We start from the raw sequence: 13324 nt of genomic DNA on the forward strand, positions 1-13324 counted from the left end.
GACTAAGTAACTTCACAGCCCTGAAAGCCAGCCTTGCCTTTTCTTCTATAAAACTGATGCTCTTAAACGGTTTTTGTTTGGATAACCAACTACAGAGAGCGGTCCCTGTACTGGCAAAGCCCCTTGCCAAGGGATGGCACTAAAGGAAGCAATGGGGCCCGATTAGCTGCTATTTCACATTAGGGACAGAACGCAAGATCACAAGGTAGCTCCGAGAACACGAAGCCCTCCCCACCCCCATTGCCCAGACAAGCCGGGTACCACGAGTTCCTGGTTGCCGTCATGGGAAGACCATGTCTGAAGAGTTAAATATTAACAAACAAAACAAAACGACACCCTCACCACCCACCCCAAAGGGACTATTGTGAGTTCTCAGCCAGACTAGATATGTGAGATTTAAAAACAAAAAACAAAAACAACTGTGTGCGAAACCTAAGGCTCAGCACCAACACCTTTGCCAAGTCTGATGGCCCTAGTTCAATCCCCGGAACCCACCAGCGGGAAGGAATCCCATTAAAGTGATCCTCCGGCCTCCAGAAGCCGTCTTCTGCAAGCAAGCAAGCAAGCAAGCAAGCAAGCGCACGCACGCACGCGCGCGCACACACACACACACACACACGTACGTCTCCATGGTGCGTACAATGTAGTAAAATATAAACGCACCCTCACACACGCCTGCACGGCTCCAGAATGGACCTCCCCACATATATGTGTGTCAGACTCTAAAATTGATCAGGGGGAGTGGTGCTTTGAAAGCAGAACATACCAGAAAAACATACACGCAAGCCTGCACACAATGGAGGGAAAACATTCACTTTATTTTCAGACGTAACAGTATCAGCAGGTAAAACTGTGGCGTACACATTCATTCACGGGGCGTGAGAAAACCAAGGCTGGTGTGTTTTCTGTAAGATACCCACTTCACAGTGTAAACAGGTGAACCGGTGAACCCTTGATCACGGGGTTCACTTACAATCCCAGAAGGAAAGGCACGACTTGGCGAAAAAAAGAAAAAAAAAATAGAGAGAAAAAGAAAGAAGTAACAACAAAACAAAAGGTTTGGATCCTAAAATCAGGTGCAACAACTCAGAGGAGACACTGGGTGAGAGTCTCCATCTTCATTTGGCAAGGGCATTCAACACGGCAGGCAGAATTTTCTACCCAGAGACCGGAGAAATCTCTCCTTCCTCACTAAACCATCGAAAACACTGTTACAACAGCTGTTCAGAATTATTACACGAACAAAAATGTAATTAAAAACAAAAACAAAAAACCCACAGAACCAACCACGAAGACTTCTTGAGCTTCGGGGCCTTCTTAACAGTATAAGAACTCTTAGGTTTAAGACCTGGCAATACTTGGGTGGTCACAAAACTAGCAAAATAGAGAGACTTTTGGCTACAAAAATAAAGATAATTGAGGTAGATAAATTAAAGCCCTCACATCCAAGATTTGCTGGTCTCAACTCTATAACCTTCATGACGGCAGGGGGTGGGGTGGGAGTGAAGGTCTTTGGGTCTTGGAATAACTGAAATAAACAGAAAAGATAGCATGCACGTGGAGTGGAGGCGACCCTCCTGGTGCCACTAGGAAACAGGCAGTTCTCCAATGTAGCGGGCACTGAAGACAACCTCGGAAAATCTCCTGAGGTGCCCACTCTGGTGCCTGTCCCCACCCTGGGGCCTGGGGAGAAGGTGGTTTGTGGGAGATGGAGTAGCGGGGTTGGGGGCATACTCTAGGGGCTCTGAAATATTTAAGGAAGCAGCAGGAGAAATTGTGGATTTTCCGAGGGACCATGGCCAGTGTATGGAAGATGTCCTATCCAAGGGCATAAGGCTGAAGGAAGTGGGTTAATTGAACCACCTTAGTTTTCTGGCATTCTTCTCTCCTTTTCTCTTAAAGTACATTAAAAAAAAAAAAGAGGATGAAGACAGGGTTGGGAGGCATAAAACCAGGTCCCTACATTTACCCGCATTAGTCACCACAGAAGGACACAGCACCCTCACCCCAGGACTGGGTTAGGAGTTGTCACTTTCACTGTGGTCCAATGAGTCCCAACCGTTTCACTTCGAAACAGGTTGATGACAGTCTTTGGAAACAGCCGTGAAGTCACACAAAGCTTCTAGAATATAATTTGTCCCAAGTTAACAAAACTACTTTTCAAAACCCGCTTCTTTCCAAAATGGTTTAAAAACAAAACAAACAAAAAAAAAAGTCTGGCTTTTTATTATTTTTTTTTTTTTGGTTTGTTTTTGTTGTTTTTCACTTTTCCTCCGTTTTTCATCTTTTTTTTTTGGAAAGCAGCATAGCAACTCTCGTGATTGTAGGATTGCCCAAGGCTATGGTCACAAGCCACATCACTTGCATATCAGGAAGAGGAAGGAAAAAAAAAAGGAGGTGGGTTAAGAAAAAAAAACTAAAGAATAAAGCAGATTCTAGACTCCTCTTCCTCCTCAGCTGACGGCAATCTTATTTTCCTCCAGGAAGTGAGGGAACTGGTGTTTGGCCACGCCGTCGGGCACGGCGAGCTTTTCTCCGTTCCCGCTCATGGGCATGCTCACACCGGTCTGAGAGCCGTCGAGCTTGGAAATCGAGCTGTTGCTCACCACAGAGCTGGCCCCCAGCGACACAGGCAGGGTGGGGATGCCTCCGCTCTGGATCACGGAGATCTCGTTGGTCTTCATGGCCAGACCGCCATTCAGGACGCTGGTGTACTGGTTCCACGAGGCAGGGTCCACACTCACCGTGGGAGACAGGAGTTCCTTGGGAAACACCTCGGGCGCTCTCTTTCCCTCGGCACTCAGGGCGGCCATGGGGTTCTCTATGGCCAGCTTCCTTCCCCGGCGGGCGGAGTTATTGTTGGCCCCGTGAGTCATGTAGTGTACCTGTTGGGGGACAGCAGAGAGAGGGTTTCATCAGATGGTCCCCCTGCAAGCCCAAGTCACCTGGCTTCACGCACACACCAGTGGTCAGAGTGTGGTGGGAGGGGCAGCCTGGGCTACAGTCAGATCTTGTATCAGTAAGCCAGAAAATAATAAATGCAGGTATCTGTACAGTTGAGAACATGTTTGTGTGTGGGTACCACACTGCCCGGCTGACACCTTTAATCCCAGCACTCAGGAGGCAGAGACAGGTGATCTCGGAGTTCAAGGCCAACCTGGTCTACAGAAGGAGTTCCAGGACAGCCAGGGCCACATTGAGAAACTGTCTCAATTAAAAATAAATTTTCTTCCTTTATTCTTTTAAATTGTGTGTGTGTGTGTGTGTGCTTGAGTGTGCACACGCACATGTTGTAAGTGTACGTGTACAAGGAGGCCAGAGACATCAGGTTCACACACACACACACACACACACACACAAAGCTGAGTTTATTAGCAGTTGCTAGACCACCGGGCATGGGTGCTAGGAATGCACCAGCCCCTCTGCAGCAGTATGCACTCTTTTTTTTTTTTTTTGGTTTTTCGAGACAGGGTTTCTCTGTATAGCCCTGGCTGTCCTGGAACTCACTTTGTAGACCAGGCTGGCCTTGAACTCAGAAATCCGCCTGCCTTTCCTCCCGAGTGCTGGGATTAAAGGCGTGCGCCACCACGCCCGGCCAGCAGTATGCACTCTTAACCACTGAGCTATCTCACCCACCCCTGGCTGACATTCAAAAGCCTCTTCAGGATCACGCTCCCGGGCAACGGGCAACGCATCGGCCACACATGCTCTCCAGGCCGTCTCTAGCATCCTTAAGCTGAGGCTACTAGCAGCTGCTGGGAAAGGCCTGGCAATGGATACCTGAAAGCAGTTCTGACCCCAGCATCCGCTGCCTGCAGAAACCAAGGCACCTCACCTGCTCAGACCCCTCAACAAGAAAAGCACTCCCGACAGTCACGCAGGGCCAGTGGACTAATTAAGCTTTTTTAGTCCTAAATTAAGGCAATTTCAGTTCCTAGCCTGATGTTCTGGCCAACTTCAGGCGGATTTTCGAGTTTTGAGGTCAGCCTAGTCTAAGAGAGCCAGTTACAGGAGAGCCAGGGATACCCAGAAAAACCCTGTGTCAGAAACCATACAAACAACAAGACAAACAAAGAGACAAGAATCGTTCCTAGCTGAGATTGACCTTCAATACTGGCTCTCCCTGCCCCACAGCCTTCACCTCCCAAGAAGTGGGGCGAGCAAAGCTGGATTAGAGGGTGACAGAGATGAGCTTTAGACAGGCACTGCCAGCCCAGCTTCACCCAGCACCAACGTGCAGTCTATGGATTTTCTGGTAATGCTGAGATGAAACCTGCGTCTCCCCAACACCAAGTGGTGTGAGCCGTCCCACATAGGTGATGAGAATTGAGCTCAGGTCTTCTGCAAGAACAGCAACGCATTCAACCCTGAGATGTCTACCTAGCCCCCCCCCCCGAGTGCACCCTCCTCCAGACTACTGCGATTCCGGGTGACTCACATGTGACTACAACACTTTCATTTGTCGCCAAGTTCAAGAGCATCACAACTTGGGGATAGAGAGACAGGGTAGTGGTTGGGATCACTCATTGCTCTTGCAGGTCCCAAGGTTTGACTCGAAAAACCTACATGGTAGCTCATACAGAATTTACTTTAGTGCCTGCCTGAGAATCGTCTTCTAACCTCCATGAGTACAAGGCTCTGACATGTGTGTGTGTGTGTGTGTATAAATATATATAGAGAGAGACAGAGACAGAGAGCGCACAGGTATGATGGCTCACCCAGTTAGAAGGATTAGAGTGTCTTACACAAAGCAAGACTTTTACCACAACACTTACTGGCAAAGGCAGGAAGATCTGAGGCCAGCCTGGTCTACAGTGCCAGTGCCAGGATAACCTAGTCTTACTATGTACATCAAGCTGGCCTCGAACTCAAGAGGATCCCCGCTTCTGCCTCTGGTATTGCTAGGTTTATAGTATCTGAGACACATGAACCAATGGATGTTCTCTGTGCACACAGACATCACACACCAACGCCCGTCAGAACGCACCTTCAGGTTGCCTTTTGTGGTGAAGGCCCGCCCGCATATGTTACACACGAAAGGCTTCTCTCCCGTGTGTGTTCGCTCGTGGATCTGCAGGGCACTGGCAGACGAGAAGTTCTTTCCACACCGTGTGCAGCAGTGCTGCTTGGCCTGGCGGCGTGGCTGTGGCTGCGATGCTAGCAAAGGCGGCATACCCGAGGGCATGCTGGGGGGTCCCACAAAGGTGCCAGGTACTTCAACTTTGACAAAGGTGGGCTGTGCTCGGATAAATGTTGGAGGGAGGCTGGTACGACCTAATGTAGAGAAAGGGAGAGATTTTAAACTTTTTGTTGTTGTTGTTGGTTTTGGGTTTTTTGTTTTTTTTTTCCGAGACAGGGTTTCTCTGTATAGCCCTAGCTCTCCTAGAACTCACTTTGTAGTCCAGGCTGGCCTCAGAAATCCGCCTGCCTCTGCCTCCCAAGTGCTGGGATTAAAGGCGTGGGCCACCACCGCCCGGCTGATTCTAAACTCTTACCACTTAGCACCCAACTCACTGTTAAAATAAAAGAAACGGGGCTGGTGAGATGGCTCAGTGGGTAAGAGCACCCGACTGCTCTTCCGAAGGTCCAGAGTTCAAATCCCAGCAACCGCGTGGTGGCTCACAGCCATCCGTAATGAGATCTGACTCCCTCTTCTGGAGTGTCTGAAGACAGCTACAGTGTACTTACATAGAATAAATAAATCTTGAAAGAAAGAAAGAAAGAAAGAAAGAAAGAAAGAAAGAAAGAAAGAAAGAAAGAAAGAAAGAAAGAAAGAAAGAAAGAAAGAAACGCAGAGCTGGGCATAGTGGCGCACACCTTTAATCCCAGCACTCGGGAGGCAGAGGCAGGTGGATTTCTGAGTTCGAGGCCAGCCTGGTCTACAAAGTGAGTTCCAGGACAGCCAGGGCTACACAGAGAAACCCTGTCTCAAACAAACAAACAAACAAATGCTCCACAATTGCCTGCTAGATTTTCCTTACAGAAATTATTTTTCAATAGTGGCTTCCTTTGACCTTCTTGTATGTGTGTGCGTGTGTTTTGTGTGTGTGTGTACATGAAGGGCAGCCTTTGGGTGTTGTTTCTCTGGTATCACCCACCTCTTTGAGACAGGCTCTGGCCTGAGTCTAGAATATCGCCAGGGGTCTCTAGGCTATCAGCTTGCCTCCCATCAGCCAACACCAGGTACAAGCACACCCCAGCACCCCTGGCCTTTGCACATGTGCTCGGGAGAACTCAACTCAGATCACCGTGCATGGGAGGCAAGGGCTCAATCGCTAGCCCCGCCCCAGAGTTCTTCATGAAAAGAAAACAGAGCCTCAAACACTCTGGAAAATGGACCTTTTTTTATGGTTTAAAGTATAGGTAACAGAGAAATATGTGTACAGATAGCACCTAAGACTCAACGTAAGATATCACCTTTAAGGTTTGGGCTTATCATTGCAGCTACGTGAGAGGGCGAGGCAGGAGGATCAGAAGAAAGAACCCCAGCTGGTATCCTCCTGCCAACCTTTGAAAAATCCTGATCCGGCAGTGCATGACTTCAACCCCAACACTTGCGAGGTCGAGGCAAACTACTCAAGTTCAAAGCCATCCTAGTCTACACAGTGAGAGAGACCCTATCTTACAAAAACAAAACAAAACGGGATGGAAGGTCAGGGGATGTCGACCAGGAGAGACACCCTAGGTTGGCATCCTGGCAGCACAATGAAGAAAGTCACCTTTAAGCCCCACCTAGGCACTTGGGTTCCAGTTAGGATCAAGGGACCCCTCAGCTAAGGCATCTACAATAAGGCAGGCAGTACCTTTCATATCTCAACTCTTGTTTCATAGCCAGACCTCTAAATGAGGCAAATACGGCTTGATTTCACAGTCCAAATGGGGCCTGCTTCCCTGAACACACAGCGATATGAACACACAGTGATATGGCTACTGTCACCCATGTCCCCATGGGGTCAAAGAAAAAAAAAAATCAAAACAAAACCAACATTTCATATCGGGCACACTCAACCTCCAGGAACCACGCTACCAGCCTACTACTGGGCGTCAGGATAAAGGCGGTTATCAGATCCCGAGACCCAGAACAGAACAGCTAAGTGCCCTTAAAGAAGCTGCTTCAGGCCGGGCGTAGTGACGCACGCCTTTAATCCCAGCACTCTGGAGGCAGAGGCAGGCGGATTTCTGAGTTTGAGGCCAGCCTGGTCTACAAAGTGAGTTCCAGGACAGCCAGGGCTATACAGAGAAACCCTGTCTCGAAAAACCAAAAAAAAAAAAAAAAAGCTGCTGCTTCAGGTTACACTGTCAAGTTCAACCCAGGCTCTTATTCTGGTGACCTTGAGCCCAAAGGGGACATTAAAGGAAATCCAAAGCCTTATCACCTTCGGTGTCAATGCGGCAGCTCTCCACGCCCTCGGCCTTGTGACCCTCGGGAGACCGGGACTTGACACTTCCAGCTTGGCTATTGGCGGGTGACACTGCCTGGTAGCACATGGCCTCCGTGGCATCTGGGCTTCGGCTCTGACACTCCTGGTCACCCACGAGCAAGGAAGAGTCATTGGCCGGGCCACTGTCACCGCCCTCCAGGGAGCCGTTTTCTCGACTGCTCTGCCGCTGCAGGGCCAGCGTGGGAAGAGGCCCTTTCGCCTGTGTATCCAGGGGGGCCAACACAGAGAAGCCCAGAGAGGGCGACGCCAGGTGGGCACTGGGAACCGGCAGGGAGACCGTTGATGGGCCACCGGGAACATCCTGAGAACAGACCTCCTCGGCTTCCATCCCTTCCGCTGCTTCATCCTGGCAGACACCGCTGGCGCTGCCATTCTCACCGACGGCCACGGGCTCGGGAGCCGTGAAGTCACAGGGACTCTCTGGCAGAGGGGTGTTGGGGATCTGGCCACCCATGTGCATCCGGATATGCTGCTGTAACATGACGGCGTTGGTGAACTTCTTCTGGCAGATGGGGCACGAATGTTGGGTCTTTACGGTCGTGTTGGTTCGGTGAACCCCGAGGTGTGTCTTCAGGTTGCCTTTGGTGGAGAAGGCCCGGCCACAGATCTTGCACTGGAACGGTCTCTCCCCTGTGTGGGTACGGTAATGCATCTTCAGGGAACTCTGGCAGCTGAGGACCCGATGACAAATGAGACACTCGTTGGGGTCAGTAGTGGCCTTGTCTATGTTCTCCACTAGTTGCTGCAATTTCAGGGTCTCAGACCCTGACTCTGGGGCCCCAGTGCTCTGGAAGCCCCCAGCCTTTGGGGGATTATGTATCATCCCCACCCCAAGGAGTGGAAGGCCCGCCTCACTTTCTGGAGAAGGCCCTGGCTGCATGTCATTGGGCAAGGAGCCACCCATGAGGTCCCTGGGATTAGGCCCTGACGTGAGCTTTTGAGGTAGCCCTATAGAAGGGGTTCCCGTGACCGGGACAGGCTCAGCGTCTACAGAGAGACTCGATTCATCGGCAGGGACGGGGACAGGGAGTGCATAGTGAGAAGCGGCACTCACTGCCCCTTTGTCCTGGAATTCGGCCAACAGCTGGGGGTTTGCCTTCACCTCGGGGTGTCGTTGTAAGTGGACCTTGAGGTTGCCCTTGGTGGTGAAGCGGTGACCACAGATAGGGCACACGTAAGGTCTCTCTCCAGTGTGGGAGCGAAGGTGAATCTGAAGGGAGCTATCTGTCCCGAACACCTTGGGACAGTACCTACACTTGTGCTTACCGAGGACGACTTCGTCCTTGGCCTTGACATCTAACACCGAGGCAGAGGCAGAGAGGTTCTGGGGTTTCCCTTTTCCTTTCTTGGACTGGTCGAGCGTCACAGCGGAGAAGGGACTCTGCAGGAGCACAGAGCCCGGAGTCTGAGGTAGCAGGGCACTGGGAAGGCGAGACACGAAGTTGGGGAGAACCCGTGTCCCGTCAGGCTTCAAGGTGAAGGACGTTAACCCTGAGGACAACGGGCTGGCTGTGGAGGGGACGCTGGCATGAGGTAGCTTGGCTTGTTTCAAGGCATCGAGCGACAGAGCTGGGTTTGAGGCTTTCTGGCTGAGCAGGGCCACGGCAGCCGACACCTGCTGGGACACGGACACTTGCTGAGACACGTGGCTGCTTAAGGCCTTCAGCGTGTCGGCCCCCGCCACTCCGGAGTGGAGCGCGTGCGCTGCCCACATGTTCACCTGGACGCGGATCTGTTCTGTAAGCTGGATCTGTTGGAGTTGCTGCTGCTGCAGGCACAGGATCTGCTCCAGGACCCAAGGGATGCCTTGGGCAGCGGGCACGGGCGCCATGGGTGCCTCTGCACCCCGCTGGTTCACTGCCACCTTGGTGCCGCGGAGCGCCTGCAGAGTCACATTGGTGTTGGCTACTTTGCCTTTGGGTAAATAGCTTATGTCCTGGGATGTGGATGGCTGGGTAGCCTCTGTCTTCAAGTACAGGATGGAGTCCGTGCCCAGCTTCTTCAAGTCCCCCAAGCTGCTGCCGTTCTCCTGGAGACTGTCTTTATTGCTTGGGCTGCCCAGCTGGTGGCTCAGGGCAGCTCTGGAAAAGTCCTCTGAAGGCACTGGCCCCTCACTGTCACTCATGATGAGGACAGGAGGGGTTTTAGTGCAACTTTTCTTGTGTTCCATGAATTCAGAGAGACTAAAGAACTCGGCACAGCATTTGTTGCAGATGTGAGTGTCCTCCCGCCGGGGCCGCTTCACCGGGGCGGTGGAGTCCTCTGCGGCTTCATCGCCGTTCCCTGGGGAGTTCACTGGAGCACCTGTGAAAGAGAAAAAAGGTAAGCAGGATGCCCTGAGGAGGGATGTGGAGTGACCAGCAGCAATACACAATTTCCCATCAGCACATGTCCTGACTCAGGAGGATTGTATAAGGGACACTAAGTCCCCTATATATAGCCTATAGGACCGAACAGTATAACACAAGCAAGCCTCCAGCCCCCTGCCTGTCTGGCATGACTATCTGGATCGTTTTTTTTAGGATCTCCCTTAGCCCAGGCACTCCCAAGCCTGCTTTGTAGGAGGCTGGCTTTGAACTCCTAACCCTCCCGACCTCTATTTCCAGAGTGCTGAGGTTAAAAGAGTCTGTTACCATGCCTGGATTGGACAGGGCTTTTGGCAAATGTTAAGTGTTTAGCATCACTCCAAGAAGAGGAATTGGGACCTGTGAGTCACAGTCCCAGAGAACAGGGGCCTGAGAGTCAAGACAGAGATGGAGTCAAGGGCCCCCACCAAGAACTGCTGAAACCACAGGAATCTCTCAGCTCCCCCGGGCCCCGAGGAAGAACCCAGACACTAAATCCAGACGTTTACATCCATGAAAATCAATCGACCACTGTTTAAGCCATCCAACTTGTAGTAGTTTGTTACAGCAATACGGAGATACACAGCTATTTTACATAGGAACTTTGTAGCCCAGGTTAGCATTAATTTCACAGCAATCCTACCTCCAGCCTCCCAAGAGCTAGGAATATAGCCACATGGCTCTATGTCCCACTAGACAGCTGTTAAACTAACCCCGTCAATCCCTATGTCTCCCTCGGTGCTGGCTTGCACAGACTAATGGACAGGGTCAAATCATACTGATCTCCACCACGACACAAGCGAAATGGAAATAAACAGAACTTCACCCAACCGCGGTGATGAGCATCCACCACCTTTAGTTCAAGACTAGCCTGGTATATAAAGCAAGTTCCAGCTGTTAGCAGCTTGAGTTGGTGGAGGGCTTGCCCAGCTTGCAGGCGGTTCTGAGTTAAATCCCCAGCACCCACAATCACTTGGGAGTACAGAACACGGGTGTTCAATCTAAGGACAAGGATCATTCTACCGATAAGTCTCCATGAGAAAAGCTACTGACAAAGGCTAGCAAAGATGCAGACAGACTTCATGCCCTCTCAAGGAGAGAGCCTGGCATCGAACTCTTAAAAAAACAAGCTTTTACATAAATATAGAGATAGCAAAGATAGAGATAAGCAATTCCGGGAGGCCGACACCCCCACAACTACAACATTCACTGCTGTCCCATGTTAAACAAAGAGGATCCAAGTTAGGGCTGTTCTGTTTGGTCGTCTCAACTTTGGGACGGTGCAAAAGCGATGTCTGACAGAGTGGAGCTCGGGACTCGGGAGTCCTTCCTCCCTTTATTATTCACCAGTCTGTGGCCTTAAGGATGTGCTTGCTCACGCTATACCATATATGGACGTCAGGACAACCTGTGGGAGTTTCAGTGTTGTGTTCTGAGTCTCACACGGCCAGGCTGATGGAAAAGGACTCACTGCCCTGCCTCATCCTCCCAAGTGCAGAATCCAGGGAAGACTGGATTCAACCTAGAGCCTCACCCCACCACTGATGTGGCCACCAAGTTCAATCTAGCGCAGCCTTAATAAAACCCTCAACTGTTGCTGATTTTGGACTACGGGATAGGAAGAGCATCTGCAGGTACCTGTGGCTAAGGGAGGGACAGTCGCCTTAAATACTGACTGCCAAGGCACAAGTTCCAAATAACTGGACTCACACCTAAGAATGTTTATCAGCCTGGTCTGCAAAGTGAGTTCCAGGATAGCCAGGGCTACACAGAGAAACCCTGCCTCGAAAAAACAAAAACAAACAAACAAAAAAAATGTTTATCAGCTGGCGAGATGGCTCAGCAGGTAAGAGTACTGACGGCTCTTCCAGAGATCCTGAGTTTAATTCCTAGCCACCATGCAGGGGCTCACAACCATCTGTCATGGGATCCAATGCCCTCTTCTGGTGTGTCTGAAGACAGTTACAGTGCACTCAAATAAATAAATAAATAAGTCTTTTTAAAAAGTTCATCAGGGGCTGGAGAGATGGCTCAGTAGTTAGGAGCACTGACTGCTCTCCCGAAGGCCCTGAGTTCAAATCCCAGCAACCACATGGTGGCTTACAACCATCCATAACAAGATCTGACACCCTCTTCTGGAGTATCTGAAAACAGTTACAGTGTACTCACATATAATAAGTAAAATAAATCTTTAAAAAAAACAAAGTTTATCGGGGGCTTGAGATGGCTCACTGAGTGGGAGTAGTGGCTACTCTCTCGCACAGGACCAGGTTCAACTCCCAGCACCTACACGGAGGCCTGTATAATTCCAGTTCCAGGGGATCTAGTGTCCTGTTCGTACCTGTGTGAACTGTATGTATGTGATACACACATATCCATATATACATATCTATAACTACATATACACATATGTATCCACATACACACATACACACCCGTATACACCCTCATACACAAAAGCTAATAAAAAAACTGTCGACATGCTGTGACAAGTCCCTCAGCCTCAGCGTAGTGACCAAATGGAGCCTTGTGGATCACCCAGCAGCTTTCACTGAGGGGGGTGAGGGGGTGCTGGAACCCGAGTTAGGTCTTTCCCCAGTACACACACATGTCCTATGAACACAATGCCCTTTTCTTTCTCAACAGTAAGTCTAGGGGATGGGGGGGTGGGATCCTGCTGGATAGGAAACCATGAAACAAGAACACATTAATCCCAGTCAGTACAAGACACTGCTCGTCCGCCTTCTCTCTCTCTCACAACAACAACAACAACAGAGAGCTGGGAGTTGGGCAGCGCAAAGCATGCACCTGCATTCCATCCTCAGCACAGAGTGAGTCCTGTGATTGTACACTCCTGGAATAATAGCACCCAGCCAGGCAGAGGATAAGAGTTCCAGACCATCCTTGGTGACATAGGAGGTGGCCTCATGATACAGGAGACCCACGATAAAAAATTTAAAATTAGGATGTTAGCCAACTACAGCCCTAGAGAGTCTTAACTTCCAGGTCAGTCTGGGCAACCTTGACAAAGAGAGTATGATCCTGTCCAAATACCGCAACATTCAGGACCCTCCGGAGCACAGCAGGCACGGGCTGCTCACTTGCTGTTCTTCCAGAGGACCAGGGTTCGATTCCTAGCACCTACATGTTTGCTTTTTAACTCTTTTAACTCTAGTTCAAGGAGATTCCACATCTCAAACACTATAACCAGGCATGAACTCGGTGAACATAACAAGAAAATATACGAATAAGACGGGCGAGGTGGCAAGCACTTCCTTTAATCCCAGCATTCAGGAAGCAGAGGCAGGTAGATCTCTGAGTTCAAGGCCAGCCTGGTCTACAGAGAGTTCCAGGACAGCTGGGGCTACACTAAGAGAAACCCTTTCTCTTTTAAAAATAAAACAAACAAAAATCTTTTAAAGAAAACTCGTCTGGACTGGGCAGTGGTGGCGCACGCCTTTAATCCCAGCACTTGGGAGGCAGAGGCAGGTGGATTTCTGAGTTCGAGGCCAGCCTGGTCTACAAAGTGAGTTCCAG

The 13324-nt window shown here is 50.3% G+C and overlaps 1 protein-coding gene across 5 annotated transcripts in view; it reads right to left on the minus strand.

Annotated features, from left to right (window-relative positions):
* Positions 1-796: 796 nt before the first annotated feature.
* The window catches only part of Sall4 (spalt like transcription factor 4), a 19492-nt gene continuing 6964 nt past the window's right edge, over positions 797-13324 (minus strand). Inside the window, exons 2-4 of one of the 5 annotated variants that reach the window (XM_021155716.1) lie at positions 8709-9746; positions 4988-5274; positions 797-2885 (exon numbers count right to left, since the gene is read on the minus strand). In XM_021155716.1, coding sequence (XP_021011375.1) covers positions 2454-2885; positions 4988-5274; positions 8709-9746 — 1757 coding nt within the window. In that variant the 3' untranslated portion in view covers positions 797-2453. Of the gene's footprint in view, positions 2886-4987; positions 5275-7376; positions 9747-13324 lie in introns of all 5 variants that reach the window. The other 4 variants (XM_021155714.1, XM_021155717.1, XM_021155715.1 and 1 more) reach the window with 4 other exon arrangements.

The sequence above is a fragment of the Mus caroli genome, chromosome 2 (assembly GCF_900094665.2).
Source record: "Mus caroli chromosome 2, CAROLI_EIJ_v1.1, whole genome shotgun sequence".
In the NCBI taxonomy this organism is placed as follows: domain Eukaryota; kingdom Metazoa; phylum Chordata; class Mammalia; order Rodentia; family Muridae; genus Mus; species Mus caroli.